The 15,117-nt window shown below is 49.1% G+C and overlaps 5 protein-coding genes across 5 annotated transcripts; 3 read left to right on the top strand and 2 right to left on the bottom strand.

Annotated features, from left to right (window-relative positions):
• Positions 1–718: 718 nt before the first annotated feature.
• Positions 719–4,363, top strand: FTJAE_4045 (uncharacterized protein; the record flags this gene model as incomplete). The annotated part of the gene is made up of 1 exon (XM_037350409.1): positions 719–4,363. One exon carries the CDS (start codon positions 719–721, stop codon positions 4,361–4,363), a length of 3,645 nt encoding a protein of 1,214 aa, XP_037208838.1.
• Positions 4,364–5,813: 1,450 nt separating this feature from the next.
• Positions 5,814–6,975, top strand: FTJAE_4046 (members of the aldo keto reductase family; the record flags this gene model as incomplete). The annotated part of the gene is made up of 4 exons (XM_037350410.1): positions 5,814–6,140; positions 6,194–6,379; positions 6,436–6,841; positions 6,896–6,975. The coding sequence occupies 4 exons, from the start codon at positions 5,814–5,816 to the stop codon at positions 6,973–6,975; spliced, it is 999 nt and encodes a 332-aa protein (XP_037208839.1).
• Positions 6,976–7,471: 496 nt separating this feature from the next.
• FTJAE_4047 (siroheme synthase) lies at positions 7,472–8,547 on the bottom strand (the record flags this gene model as incomplete). The annotated part of the gene is made up of 3 exons (XM_037350411.1): positions 7,472–7,667; positions 7,720–8,201; positions 8,317–8,547. 3 exons carry the CDS (start codon positions 8,545–8,547, stop codon positions 7,472–7,474), a joined length of 909 nt encoding a protein of 302 aa, XP_037208840.1.
• Positions 8,548–9,237: 690 nt separating this feature from the next.
• FTJAE_4048 (uncharacterized protein) lies at positions 9,238–11,332 on the top strand (the record flags this gene model as incomplete). The annotated part of the gene is made up of 2 exons (XM_037350412.1): positions 9,238–9,513; positions 9,569–11,332. 2 exons carry the CDS (start codon positions 9,238–9,240, stop codon positions 11,330–11,332), a joined length of 2,040 nt encoding a protein of 679 aa, XP_037208841.1.
• Positions 11,333–11,937: 605 nt separating this feature from the next.
• FTJAE_4049 (Start control cdc10) lies at positions 11,938–14,424 on the bottom strand (the record flags this gene model as incomplete). Its single annotated transcript, XM_037350413.1, has 3 exons — positions 11,938–12,554; positions 12,606–14,286; positions 14,344–14,424. 3 exons carry the CDS (start codon positions 14,422–14,424, stop codon positions 11,938–11,940), a joined length of 2,379 nt encoding a protein of 792 aa, XP_037208842.1.
• Between the last annotated feature and the right edge of the window lie 693 nt (positions 14,425–15,117).

Here is a 15,117-nt window from a genome sequence, read left to right on the forward strand (position 1 = left end):
GCAGCCATGGATACTGAACAAAGACAACATGTTGTCAATAAGCGACTCCAATACTAACGTTGGGTAGTTGAGGTATCTCGACTTGTGCTCGTATACCTTTATAGCTCAATAAGCTCTGTCAACCAACACCGGCTCAGCCACTCGGACTCGAATTCGAAACAAAGGAGACGACAGATGCCAGTGATCCTCATGGTTTCCGAGTTTCGAATCTCCAATTGCCCGTGCATCCAATGCGGCCTATGGAGCGGATTGAAAAGACAAAGGAGCGCCCCAAAGAAGCTCCGAGAGTGCCATTGTGAGGGTCTGGCAGATGTATCTGGACACAAACATGGCGTCGAATCAGTGAGTAGAATGGGCACTCACATACGGCACTGAACGATCTGATCTATCCAGAGGTGTAAGTGCTCAGGTGGTTTTGTTTTCTTTGTTCCTCCAAGATCTATTGTGGACTTGAGCTTCGAATCGCACTCTTCGGATGTCCATATCAACCAGGCAGCCCAGTAGTCTGATGAAGATACTTAGGAGAGATACTGCGACTACTCGAGACTACCGATATTATTCTGGGAACTCTTTCTAATCATTTTCGTTTGCGGAAAGTCTGAAGACGATCTCGAGAAGCCTTTCTCTACCCATCAGCTCTTTAAAAGAGTCAATACCCTTCCCAAGACAACAGTTGATCAATGACCCAGTTCTTAACGAGGGAACTTTCGATATCATAATGAATGACGAGTGCCAGGAGACCACTGATTATGAATACTCGAACTACCATGTCAAGTGGCTCGGGAAAAACTACAAGCTAGGCGATCCAACACATGCAACGGTCCTGGATGCGGATCTCGAAGGCTTTGCTAGGCAGGAGCATCTTCTTGCGAAGGCAGCGATACACAGCCAATCTATGACTAGTGCCCGCGCCCTTTGTGCATTTCATGGTTATGGAAGAGACTCTGTGTGGCCACCAGTTGACCCTGGAAGGCCCACCAAAGACCTTTTGGAAGAATTGAGGCGTGTTAACCAATTTGTTCAGTCGGAATGGTCGAGATTGAATGAACTCGTGGTCCGCAAAGAGCGAGAGATCCAGGAGATCATTATAAATCTCACTGATGGAAAAGTTAGAGACCAAAATGGAAAGATTCTATGCATTCAAGACTGCCTGGAGCAAAGCTGGGAAGAGACCAGAAATGTTTTCAATGCCGAGTATACCAAAATCCGTTCAGAGTCAAGACCTGTTCACATGGGGAGTGATTTCAGCCTGGATCCCGAAGGCCATATCAACCCCAACCATTCAAGCGATCTCGACGAGTTTGCCCATGAATATCTCTGTAACATCAGAGTCAACTTCCACTGGACAAACAACGGTGAACCGACGAGGATCGAGGAAAAGAGACAGTACCCACTCTATCGCAGTAAGGCCAACTATCGTGACAACAGGCAGGCTATGGAAGACGCTATCATGGACGATGTCAAGTTCCGAAATTTGAGGAAACCAAGTCCAGAACTTGCAGAAGACGACTCTGAACCAGTCGGGTATAACTTCGAAGTTGAAGATGCACTGCGAAAGCAAAGAGCTCGTTTCTTGGTCTCGCACATCAACAAGGAGGATCTTTCTATCCCACTCAATATGCTCATGTTCATCCACTATCGGGCACGACTTCACCCCATGGACTTTGCTTTCCAAGATAACAATCGTATGCACCTAGGAAAGCAGTCACATATTTTGTCAGGCGCTTGCGATCCTTCGTCTTATGTCATCTTTGTCCCGGTAAAAGACCATGAGCACCAAAATCCACACCAAAGAGCTTGGTGCGAACCTATGATCTTTTCCAAGCACTCGCCCGAGATAGATGAAGACAGGTTTGAGGACTTACAATCCGCCGGGCGGATGTTCGGCAGCATGGAAGCATGGCTTATACTGCAGTCCCAAGCTATTACATACCTCTTCTTGGCTACTTTCTGCAGACAGATGCTAGAGCTGGCAAAGCATGAGCTGAATACGGGTCACACTGACCGACTTAGCAAAAAGGAAATCTTGGAAATTAAGGTTCCAGCAGTACAAAAGATCAACATGCTGAAAGGAAAGAAAGGAATCGAAACAATGCAAGACATCGCATCGATTCGACAGTATGAACCAAACAGCACTGGGTTCAACCTACAAAGGTATCGCACTAAGCTCAAGGACAAAAGTACGGCGGCTGAAGAACACGTCAAGAATCTTTTTGACGACCCTGCCTACCTGACCAAATACATCGCGGAACAAAAGGATCATCATTGGACTAATATTGTCGAAGACTCAACGTATCTGCCCAATGAGTACTTTCAGAGATACCATGAGGAAAAATTGCGCCACGTATTATATCGAAGTTGCATGAGAAGTGTATTGAGAAGAGCCTTTTTTGAGTTCTTCATATGGGAAGCCATTACAAATGCCTTGGAAGATTTCGAGACCTTCGAACAGGAGACACTTACAGAACCACCCGAGATGGAAGAATTCGAATACTTCAGAAGGACAGTTGCACCTAGACCTCATGTTTCTCAAGAGCATGGTTCCTATACAACAAAATACCTTCAAATTCGGGAGTTGATCCTGCACGCCGCTGCTTTCTTCATCTTCGCTTTCCGTAAAGAAGCAATCCATGCCGCTTCTGAGTCCATGCGCTCTACCTACCTTACCACCAAAAGGCCGGATTACATACCGGATTGGTTGATCAGAGAATACTATGACAGCGAAGACATTATGCTTGGCTTTCAAGAAAAGGCTTTGCACAGTGAACGAGGAGGGAAACATCGCATCGTGGCTGAGCTTATTGAGAACTTCATCTCGAATAAGCATTCCTCCATGTATGTCGGCATTCGGAAGACTACGGATAAGGTAAAGAGGCATATTGAAGCCCACAACCGCGAGGCTGAGCCAGAAGACAAGTTCTCAAATCTGGTCAGCCAAACAATCGACGGTTTGGATTTGCTCGCCGATGTGGCAGAGCATCTGGAGCTTATACCTGGCATGTTCCGCAAATCTAACGAATGGACTAAAGAGTCCGAGGAAGACGACCGCGAGAGGGTATCTAGGATGCTCCAGGAGTTTTCATCATATGACCTTCTCGCGCTCGACAATTGTGATTTCCGAGACAAACACGTCCCTGCTAAACGGACACATCGAATATTCCGCTTTCTCGACGAACTCCAAGGATTTGACATCAAAGAAAAGGAGATGAGCTATGGCAAGGCGAAGGGTGACATCAAGCGCTTTGGTGCATCTCTTCTTCGGGGGCTCATATATCCATTGAATGAAAAGGGGAACGACCTTGTATATCGGCACAAAACATGGGGCATAAGGATCAAACCAGGTTATGGCAGAGGGAAAGTATTCCCAGCGAATGGATGGGCACTCGAGCGTCTGACGAAATGCATGGGAATCACCAGGGAGCAGTTCATCTTTGCCGATACCGAACCCCCTCTCGATCTCGATGCCCAAGGATCCAGCCGCATACAGAAGACCTCTGGAGAGGACAGAAAAGTCACATCGGAAGTATGGCTAGCCCTCAAGGAGGCTATGACGAAACATCGGCAAGAGCAAAAGAAGAAGCTGGGATATCACAAGAAGCGCAATAGAGACAAGATAAGGGCACTGAAGCCGTCCGAAACATACAGGGTCAGCAAGGACAATAAGGGAAAGGCACCTGTACGAACAACGGAGAAGCAAGTGGCAGAGGACGTAGAGGCAGGCGGCGATGTAGAAATGGAGGACGTGGGCTTTGAAGTTTCACCCACGATCGAACAAACTCAGCTACCCAATGCACCCCAGGATATATTCAATGCTCGGCCGACTCGTGTGCGTCCTCAGAGCAACTATAGGCCTCCAAAGCCAGAGCAGGCACGCCGTACCGAGCCTGTTCTGGACCCTGCGCTGGCACCGGACAGACTCCCCAAGAGAGAAATCAACAAGCATGCATGGGAGACACTGAGGTCACTCACGTTGCGGAAAATAACATACACCAACGCTCAGGGCAAAAAGGTTACAGAAGAACTCCCAGCAGTGAGTTCGAACGATGTTGATACAACATTTCGAGTCGAGCTCGGGTTTCGTCTGGAATTTGGGAAGGGTCGGCACCGCAAGTTCATTTGGACTGAGAATTGTATATTGCCACAATGGAGTGTGTTGAAGAATTTCAACTTCAACCCTGACAAACATGCGGCAAAAAGCTCGGTCTTAACACAGGAGACAATGAAGAATTGGAGCTTATGTTTGGAGGATGCTGGAATTACCTGGCCCTTTGTAAAGCAGTGGCTTATACAGAAGAAGGAGAAGGAAAAGAAAGAGGCGGAAAAGAACAAGGAGAAGGAAGAGGAAGAGGACAAGGAGACATAGGATGTGGGATTCCAAGAAGCTGTTAGAAAGTTACGTGTACCTGTTTTTCTTTTTACCTCGTATTTCTTTTGTTTCTTTTGTTAGCTTGTGTTTGTCTGCCTTTTGTTGTGTCTCGTTCTCAGTCACATATGTAATCGAACCACAAACATGACTTGCGTTGGTCTGAATCAAGTGTACGAGATGCGCCTAGTTGCCAACAACAGGATCATGAGAAGGCTATAGCAAGCGGTGCTTCTGATGGCTAAGAATCCTTTCCGGCTGAGGAGTTGGATTGTTTACGTGGAGGGGAGATCCATCATGAGTAGTCCTTCAAAGATTCAGGAAGTGCCCAAAAGGGTCCCTGGCCTTTATCGTGATTATATCATATCTTTATAATTTATTAGTCAGAAGCTTCCCGAGTCTCGATTATCTGACATGATGTGAATAAATTGGGTTGAAACGCCTAACTACTACCCAAGCTCATAAAGCGCATTCAACATGAATAAATACAAAATATTCTGACTTTTATCATGGTCTCTCAGTTTCTCAACATGGTTGTTACCCTCCTGACCCCTCATGACAACTTTGATAGTCCATCACCCACAAAATACCAACCAACGTTAGCATTAGATTACACTAAGGACGTCTTCTCCATATTCCCACCAGAAACCCTAGGAGTTGGGTAGGTCCAGCCGTGCCAATGATGTACGAGAATCGTCTCTTAGTGGTAGCAATTTAGCACTGACTCGGGTAACTAAGCCGAAAGCTTGCACGCCACGAGTAAGAAAAAAAAAATCGCTGATATCATTCTCAGGTGAATCCACATCGCAACAACAGCACGTAGCGCTAACAAATGCGGGCTTTTAGCACTTCAATGGGGCAATGACGCCTTTTGACGTGGGGCAGCATTAGGAACCTATTGCCCCGCGGCGTCTCTGCTTAGTGACAGGCACGGCAGTTTGCGGTTGGTGTTTCTGTATACCTAGGTAAGGTAGGATAAGGTACGTGCAGTAGAAGCTTCTCGATCCATGCCTTGACTAGCGAATCAGCCTCTGTGAAAGCTCTTCGGAGCTGCCCATTCGGGCATCATGAGTACCCTTTTAGTGTAACAAGTCATACCTGTTACAGCTATCGAGAATGTGAGGAGTGTGGTGGGGAAGGGAGCCGTCACCACCAGGGTTCTCGATGGCATTGGAGAATAGGTGATCAAGATGTAAATGTGGATATCTATGGCGATAGCAAGTACATACTTACTGCACTGGGTCCTCATCTGGTGTCATAACGCGTCCACGTTTACTAACATTACCTTACTCTTGCGTTTCTGGCGGTTGTTGCAGCTACCCAATTCTTCTTATAAACCCCTCCACCTCGGCTCTCGCACTTTCACCTTTCTTCTCTTTTCCCTCTTCTCATTCTCACACTTACACAACCCTCTCACATAACATACTCACCCAAATAAACAACCGCAATCATGTCTTTCGGTCGAACTGTCACCCTCAACTCGGGCCACAAGATCCCCCAAATCGGCTATGGCACCTGGCAGGCTGCCCCCGGTGAGGTCGGTAACGGTGTCTACGAGGCCCTCAAGGCCGGCTACCGCCACCTTGATCTTGCCAAGATCTACCAGAACCAGCGTGAGGTCGGCGAGGGTATCAAGAAGGCCCTCAACGACGTTCCCGGCCTCAAGCGCGAGGACATCTTCATCACTGGCAAGCTCTGGAACAACAAGCACCGCCCTGAGGAGGTTCCCGGTGCTCTCGATGACTCCCTCGAGGAGCTTGGTCTTGACTACATTGATGTGAGTTCAAGCTTCATTTACTCGTTTCCGCGCGCAGCTAACCATCCCAACAGCTGTGGCTGATCCACTGGCCCGTTGCCTTCAAGAACGGCCCCGAGCTCTTCCCCCTCAAGGCCGATGATAAGAACAAGACAGAGCTTGACCAGGGCGTTACCCTGTCTCAGACCTGGGAAGCCGTTACTAAGCTACCCAAGGAGAAGGTCCGCTCAATTGGTGTCTCCAACTTCTCCATTGAGATGGTAAGTTTTTACAATGCCTCACTCCAAATCGTGGACAAACAACTGACCCCCACTAGCTTGAGACCATCATCAAGGACACCGGTGTCACCCCCGCCATCAACCAGGTCGAGCGCCACCCTCGTCTTCCCCAGCCCGAGCTCGTCAAGTACCTGAAGGAGAAGGGTATCTACCTGACCGCCTACTCTGCCTTCGGCAACAACTCATGGGGCGAGCCTCTTCTCATCAACACCCCCGAGGTCAAGGCTATCGCTGAGCGCCTCAGCAAGTCCAAGGGCAAGGAGGTCACACCCGCCCAGGTCATCCTCGCCTGGTCCACCCTCGACAACCACATCGTCATCCCCAAGTCCGTGACTCCTGCTCGTATTCGCAGCAACTTCGAGGAGGTGGAGCTTGACGAGGAGGCTATCAAGGAGCTTGAGAAGTTCGGCGAGAAGCCCCAGCGTTTCAACATTCCCAAGACCTGTAAGTCTCAATCTCCAATTCCAAGATCCCTGAATTTCAACTAACATTTTCCAGACTCTCCTGATTGGGACATTGATGTTTTCGGCGACGAGAAGGAGAAGACTGCTACCCACAAGGTGGTTCTCAAGCTGTAGAGCCTTTCATGATACCAATTTATGATGCGTGATGACATAGAATTTATCAGCTAAAAGGTTGAGCGGATAAAAACTTGACCATAGAGAAGAATACAAAAAATTAATGATCGTCATCTCTCCCTCCTATAATACAGTGCTTACACCCTGACAACTGCCGAGCGAATCATCGCGTTTCGTTTTGTTTTTGACATCAACTGCCGATGTGTCTCGGGATCGACCATCCGCGCGTTTGAGCAATTCAAAGGACCTGTAAATACGACAATCTAGAATGAATAGTATGTCCTCAAAAAATAATACCGCAACTGGTGAACTGTTCTGAAGTCGGCGTTTCCATACCAAATAATGCTGTGACAGCGTCTTCCCCATCTACAATACGTAGTCAAAATGTTCCAACCATATATGCACCTTGTCCCAAATAAATTGTATACGTCGTAGTTTTCTCCGTGTCTTGCGCCATAGTTTAGTAGATATCGTCTGCTGTATGTATTGTCGGTATCTAGGCACCGACACTGAAGCCGAATGAGCCGTCAAAGACGTCGAGTTTCTTGACGTCGGTGCCTCCTCGGAGAGCTAGCAGAACGTCCATCGCAGGAACTTTGTTGGCAGGATAAAACAGAAGGAGATTGTCCATATCTTCGTCTGTGAGGCCGCACATCTCGTCCCACTTGTAGGTATCGCTAACTTTGGACATCCTATCATCGGGATTGTCAGTATAGTCTACGTCAAGAGTCTCATGGAACTGACCAAAGCATTCGTTTGGGTCCATCCTCAGGCTTGGGGGCTATTTTTCTTAATCTGAGTCGTAGTTCACCAATAGTCTCGATGGCATTACCAGCATTCTTGGGTAGTTGCTTGGCGATGAACTGCCGAATGGCCGCCGCCAACCTGGGTCCCTTGCCGTTGGTGCTGACCATAATCTGGAGGGGACCATCGCGATGAATACTGCCGAAATAGAAATCGCATTCAGGGGGTACGTCGGCGATGTTGGCGGGAATCCTTCGCTCCTTGCAAAGCTTCCAAATGACGGTCGAGGCGGCGGGGTCGTCAATAGCGACCAGAACCATGCTTGCTCCGTCTAGATCTTCGGGCTCGAATACTCGGTCGACGTGAGCGACTTGGCCTTCGCTGACTCGGTAGGCGACTTCATCATTGAGGCCGGACTTGGGGCACACGACAGTGACGTTGGCATCGGCGTTGAGGCAGTTTAAGATTCTACCGGCAGCGACCTAAAGAAAATTGTCAGGTAAGTTGAATCATTGATTGTACGGTTGTTTGTGATTGACGAGCGCTTCAAACATCAAACTCCGAGGCTCGGCGCATGTGATGATGATTCAGACGTACCTCACCACCGCCGACAACAAGCACCTTCTTGTGCTTGATTTGCCATGCCAAGATCAAACTGCCTCCAGGCTGTACAGGAGGATAAGTCTTTGCCATTGCGACTGAAGCAGAAGAGGAGGAAGCAGAAGCAGAAACAGAAGAAGATTCGGAGGAGGGAGTAGATGAGGCGGGAGGAGATGCCGGAGATGCCAGCGCCGGCTGGGCTGATACAGGCTTCTGAATGGGGGTCATTTTTCCCCATCAACTAAAGTCAGGGACGGGTAAGTACTTGTAAAGGTGACAAACGTTGACTCTTATCGAAGCTGCAGGGATTGTGATAAGACACGACGGCTCATGGGGGACAAGAAAACTCCAGAACCCAAGCTAGGGTGTCAAAACTAGCTGGTCTATAAGCCGGGCCTAGGGGAGGAAATACACAGAACTCGGAATTTGAGCCTAAATGATAAAAGGATTTGGGCGACTTGAGTTAATTTAGGATGAGTGTAGAGTACCTTTTATGGAATCTATTTTATCACCCTAAACTTAGGTCTCGTGCTTTCTTGTTCCCTAAGGCTGGGCCTCGCTGCACCACCTGCTTCGATCTTTTTCTCATACTAGATAGAGATCCCAAGTTTTCTTACCTCATCGGACGGGGAACGGGAGGAAGCGAATGAGAGCTAACTCTGTTTGGTATAACATGACATATGCTATAAGTGTACTTGGTTCACCGCCTTTGGAGCTCCGAGTCCAAGGTACCTCTTTATCTGGCATGAGCACCAAGCCACTGGGAGCAGTACCTTGCCAGGCTATCCTGTATCCCCTCAATCCATCATCTTACTTCCAACATCCCCCCCGCGGCGCAGCTCGAGATAGAGCCCGACCAGCTACGGTCGCCCTCTTTCTCTCTTTGGTTTTGGTTTCTCGTTTCCAAAATTCTTCATCATGTCGGGCCGCAAATTGGGCGGCGGCCGTGTGCTAGGCAGCGGCAGGGGCCTTGCTCCCCCGACACCTCCGATTACGAATGCGCCTCGAGTAGCAAGTCCATTAGCAGCGTCCGAAAGCAGCATCTCGATAGCTTCATCGTCGATATCACCGTCTGTTAGTGGTATCTCACCAGATATTCCGGGCCAGGACATTGGGAATAGCATCAGCGTTGGTGCTCAAGGAAAAGGCCCTGCTGATGGCGCACTTGTCTGCCCAATATGCAACGAAGAGATGGTAAATTATGATGGTACCTACGTTGAATGCTATTTACTAAATAATGTGCCCATAGATGACCCTTCTTCAACTCAACCGACATATCGACGACAACCACCAAGAATTACCAGAGGAGGAGCAGGATGAGGTCAAGACGTGGTTTGACAAGCAGGTTCTCAAAGCCAAACGATTTCAGCCTCTCTCACTTATCAACCAAAAACTACGCGGTCTCGATGTCTTCGAATCAAACGAATCACTCCCTGTTGCCGCGCCATCTAGTGCTGCTGGAAAGAATCCTCTCGAAGGCCCGGTTGACCCCGACGAACTTATTACACGGCATCATTGGCAACGGTCTACAAGCTACGACCTTTGTACAGATCCGGCGTGCGGAAGAAGTCTGGGACCTCTGACTGGAAGCATAAACTGCCGACATTGTGGACGATTATTCTGCGAGGAACATACCATGTACCAAATGAAATTGAGTCGAAGCGCAAAGCACGAACCGGTTCGAGGCTACTGGGCGCGAGTTTGCGAGACATGCTTTAAATCAAGAGATGGATATAACGATCACCAAGGTGTATTGACGGACCACACCAACGCATTCGTGGAAATAAGAAGGAAAAAGGTCGAACGACAGAATCTAGAAATCTCACGACTCGAAAAACGATTAACAAAACTCACAAAATTACTAGCGAACCCTCCCGAAAAACTTACACAATCCAATGGCTCTTTACTAGGCCCAGTTACATCACTAGCAGGACAAAAGAACCCCCGGAAACTCATCGAGCAGTCCGTTGTTACTTGGGAGGAAGATGCTACTGTCTCGAAATGCCCTTTTTGCCAGCAGGAATTTGGCTCTTGGACGTTTAGGAGGCACCATTGCCGTATATGTGGACGTGTCGTGTGTGGCGATCCGCAGACAGGATGTTCTTCTGAAGTTGGCCTCAATGTGTCTAACGAAACTAACGGAGCGACAAAGGCGCCTTCAGGGACTGAAAAGCCCCTGTCAGTTACTGGCGACGGGCAAGTTGGGATAGACATTCGGATGTGTCGTGATTGCAAGCACACAATCTTCTCCGCTCGGGACTTTGCAGCTTCGTTACAGCACAAACCGGTGGACCAACGAGCATACGAAACGTTGAGGCAGTTTGAGCGTGGAATCCAGCAACTTCTACCATCTTTTCATCGGGCCCTACTGAATCTACAACCGGAGAAAAAGGAGAGCGGAGAGATCGATCTCAACAAGCCACCTCCTACACATGCACAGATTCAGGAGGCGGCCAAGATTCGCAAGCGTTTGGTTGACAGCTTTGGGAAATATGGCATTGCTGCGAAGCGCCTGCGTGATCTCCCAACCGAGAGTCCGACACAACGACGTCTTCAAATGGCGATATATACATACGCTAGCGGTTTTCTTCACACCAATATGCTTCCTCTAAAGAGCCTCCCTCAGCTGCTCCGCTCACGCTCATCTGCATCATCTTCTACAGCAGTTTCTACCTCACGACTTCTTGCTTCACATCACCACTCCGGATCGAGTTTACGGCACTCAGAGCTAGCTGACGAGACGTCGTCACAAGCACCTAGTGAAGGAAGCACAGTTGTGAGTCAGCTCGAGGCGGAGGAAAAGGAGCTTCGCGAGCGACTCGTTGTCTTGGAAGAGCAGCGTTTCATGGTTGAAGCTATGGTTAAGACTGCCCAGGGTTCAAGACGGTTTGAGGAAGTCAGCGCTCTGTCAAGGAACGTAGACGAGCTCGACGCTGAGATCAAAGTCCTGAGGAACAAAGTTGGGGTTGTTGAGGAGAGATGGGAAGGGGTATATCGCAATGGCGTTGCATGAACATGCCATCAGATTATTGGCAAGACCGCCCTGGGTATTGGAGCTGAAGTAAAGAATTCATCTGCTTGGTTGTATATATCACATGGCATTGCATGGCGTTTGGAGTTTTGAATTGGGCGACACAGGAGTTTTCTGGTACATCAAGTCAGCCCAGTCTCTTTTCATATAGCTTATATTCACCGAAGTGAAGGCACCCAATCAATGAATATTCTTCATGTCATATATTATACACCATTACTCATCAAGGGCGCTATCTATCCAACTTCTCCTCTTCCCTCTTTTATGCTCACTCCTTCTCGTCCAGAAATACAGGTATAGGTAAGTAGTCGTCCAATCTTCGGTTCTCATAGACAAAACGACAATGCGACAAAAAGCTTGAAACAGAAATGGAACTATAAACAGAAAGGTATGCACCCCATGGCCAAAAGTAAGAAAACGCCCATTGTTCTAGTCCACCACGAGCAGGGGTGCTTTTCGGGCTCAGCGGGTATCAAAAGCACCGTGTACAAATAAACACAGAATCGTACAGGAAATGTAGTCGTTACAGTCTGCAGTAAGCACAAACCGATGTGTGCTGTGCAGACAAGGAATCCAAGAACTTAGCATCAGTGCACAACACCTTCGACGCCGCCGAGGAAGCGTCTCACACGGTTAATTTCGAGCTCCTCGTGTTCACTTTCCACGGCTTTCAGTAGACCGTCAATGACAGCGTCGACTTCGTCTTCTTGGACTCCCGTGCACAACGCCACTACACGGCGGTACTTGACTTCGACATCGCGGCTCCGTCCTTTTAGAGCGGCGACCATCTTTCGAGTCATGTCACGGCGTCCCTCAACGGCACGAATACGGGCACGTAGAACCGCTGCTGAGGGCAGGAGGCCCTCACCGCCAAAACCACCTCCAGAGGTATCATCAGCGGCTTCGAGCATAGCAGACAGCTCTGTTTCCCATGAAGATGAGGGGTTGGGCTGTGATGCTCTGGATTGTTCTTGCATGAGACGGACTTGCTCGTCCTCACGTGCGTGCGACAGATTCGCGACCTTTTGCCGAGCTAATTGTTGCTTCTTAAGCGTCGCGCTCAGGTGTTCGAAAGTTCGTCGGGCTTCGCCAAGTTGTGTTGACGTAGTGCGGAGAGTGGTATGAAGGGCGTCGAGAGAAGCTTGTTTGGCCTTCATCTCGGTTTGGAAAGCTGAGCCTGTTTCTGATAATAGGTGAGAGATGGCTGTTCGTGTTAGCAATGAACCAATGGATTCTCGAGGTGTGATCAACTTACATGCTACTATCTCGTCACTGCTCTCACGACTGCGTTGATTTGTGCCTGTCGCACCATTCTTATCCACATTGACTTCGCCGTTCGTCTTGTCCTCAACATTCTCACTACCAATGCCAAAGTCAAGGGGACGTAGACCAACACGGTTAGCGATATTCGGATCGGCGCCGACCTCTAATAGTTGTGAAATAATACTGCGGTTTCCGATTCGAGATGCAATGTTCAGGGCCGTGTCGCCAACACTATCTTGAGCATTGACTATCTCGCTCATGAAGCGGGCGATTCCCATTTTTGGGTTGGTCGACTGTGAGGCGCTGGGCCCGTTCCCGTTGGTAGCCTGGCTATTAGGTGCGCTACCTTGCCTTACAACCCACTCCAGGAGGCTTTCGAGATAATATCGGCTTGCAGCGTTGCGTCCCTTCACAGCGCTCGTTACCGCAATGTGATGAAGAACCGTCCGTCCCTTGTGGTCCCGTGCCTCTATGGTGCTGCCCAACACTTCTAGGAGGTCAGGGAACGAGTTATGATCCTGTGAATTTGTGACTAAACATGCCCTCATCAGGGCTGTTTCGCCGGAAGCATTTACGCGGGACGGGGAAGCGCCAGCAGCGATGAGAGCACGGAGCAGAGGCATGCGGGCGAGTGTAGCAGCCCAGTGGAGAGCAGTATGGCTTTGCAAGTCGATGGGCATATCCAATTCCTTTGGGGTGTAACTTCGAAGCATATCATGCTTTGTAGGATCGGTCCCAGGAGCTTCCAGAAACAAGCTCATCAGCATGTTTCGCTTCATCTCAACCTCGGGGGACATCTCGTAAGGGAGAGGCGCCAAGGGCCCACTACCCTCGTCCACTGGCGAGCCATCCTGCATAGTATTTTGAGTGTAGATAAAAGACTCGTTTGGTTCCGTTGGTGATCCAGGGAAGGCCGCTGCATACATGTCCATATTTTGCCCATATCCGCTAAAGCTGTCGCCTGGCGTCATGGTCACTCGTTGGCGTTTCCGGGGAGGCTCCGTCTCGTTCATCTGAACTGAGTTATTAATCTGTTGCGTCGAGTATGCTGAATCAACTTGTTGTCCATAATCCGAGGCAAAGCTCTGTTGAGAGTTGCTTGGGAAATCATCTCCGTTCTGCATGGATGCTTGGCGGCTAAAGGAGGGTGCTCTCGAAGGGCCATTGCGGCTTCGAGGGCCTGGTGAATCGAAGCGAGCCTTGCTGATGGCAGCGACGGCATGTGAGGCAGTAGTCGAGATGTTCTTGAAAAATGTCCCACTAAGGCCATTAGGTCTTCCATCCGTACTTTGATTATACAACCGTTTCCTCTGTGCGGCCATAGCTTGTTCCTTTGTTGGTGTATTAAAATCGCCTCGACCTGCAACACCTCCATCTTGACCCATGTCGTAGGTCAGGAGTGGTCGCAATAGCTCCTCAACGCCGTATTGACGACAAACTTGGACACCTCGGTCGAATTTTATCCAAGTGCCTTGATATTTTCCATAACCGCCTTGAACCTTTTCGTGCTCGCCCGTCTGGATTTCTTTCTCGAGAATCTTGGTGCGCTTCCCCTTATCTACTCCGGCAACTTTGAGAATCTGGGTGGCATTGAGCCATGAGTCGTTGCGACGGCGCATCACGGCGACATTGTTGACCTCCATCTCGTATACATCCACGCCAGAATACGATGCCTATATCAGACCATTGTTAACAGAGGGAGAGTAGTAAAGTTTTTGGACATTGCATACCGAGTAAATGGTAGCACCTTCAGAGTCACCATTGTAACCTCTGAAGGAATTACCCACACCAGATTGCGATTGTTGGCTCATGCTGAATGATTGTTGAGATGATTGCGATGCTGACGGCATCTCGTATATAGGATGATTGCTCGCAGCGTGATATTATCAGTTTCTCGACTGGGAAGGCTTTTCGAGGTTGATTGATGGAAAGCGTAATAGCATCACAGCGCCAATCAGTACCACGAGAAAGAACAAGTCGAAAGGGTATGTACAGCCAGCAAGGAAACGCGCAGGTTTGAAACAAGAGGTCGATATGGCCGGGCAGTATAATAGGATACAGTAGTTTGAAAGTGCCGTACGAGGCTAAAGGTAGTTATCCGGGCTCACTCATGCGCTTCGTGGTCGGAGTTTCAGTCGTTTTGTGCGCCTAAAAACTGGGTGGTTGCAGAATGAAGATGGAGTTGAGACGAAATGAGTAGCTCAAGATAGTGCAGTGGGCCGGCCAGGGCGGAGTTGTGCAAGTGATTGGAAGTGAGTTGCAGGTGAACCGGCCCAGGGTCTCAGGTACCTGGAAGATGCCCCAGAGACGAGCGGGGAGTGCGCTGACAGCCAATGCTTTAGCGGGTTCTGCGTAACAAGCCGCCTGTAGCTCAGTTGGCCCGGTGAAAGACCTCCACTATAGCTGCTTTCAATTAAGTTCGTGTAAGAGACGGGAACGAGGTGAGGATGAAACCAAATAAGTGATCAAGATGGCAGGTGTCGGGTGTTTGCAGAGGAGAGTTG

Source organism: Fusarium tjaetaba, assembly GCF_013396195.1.
Source record: "Fusarium tjaetaba strain NRRL 66243 chromosome Unknown NRRL66243_c0000076, whole genome shotgun sequence".
NCBI classification, from domain to species: Eukaryota; Fungi; Ascomycota; class Sordariomycetes; order Hypocreales; family Nectriaceae; genus Fusarium; species Fusarium tjaetaba.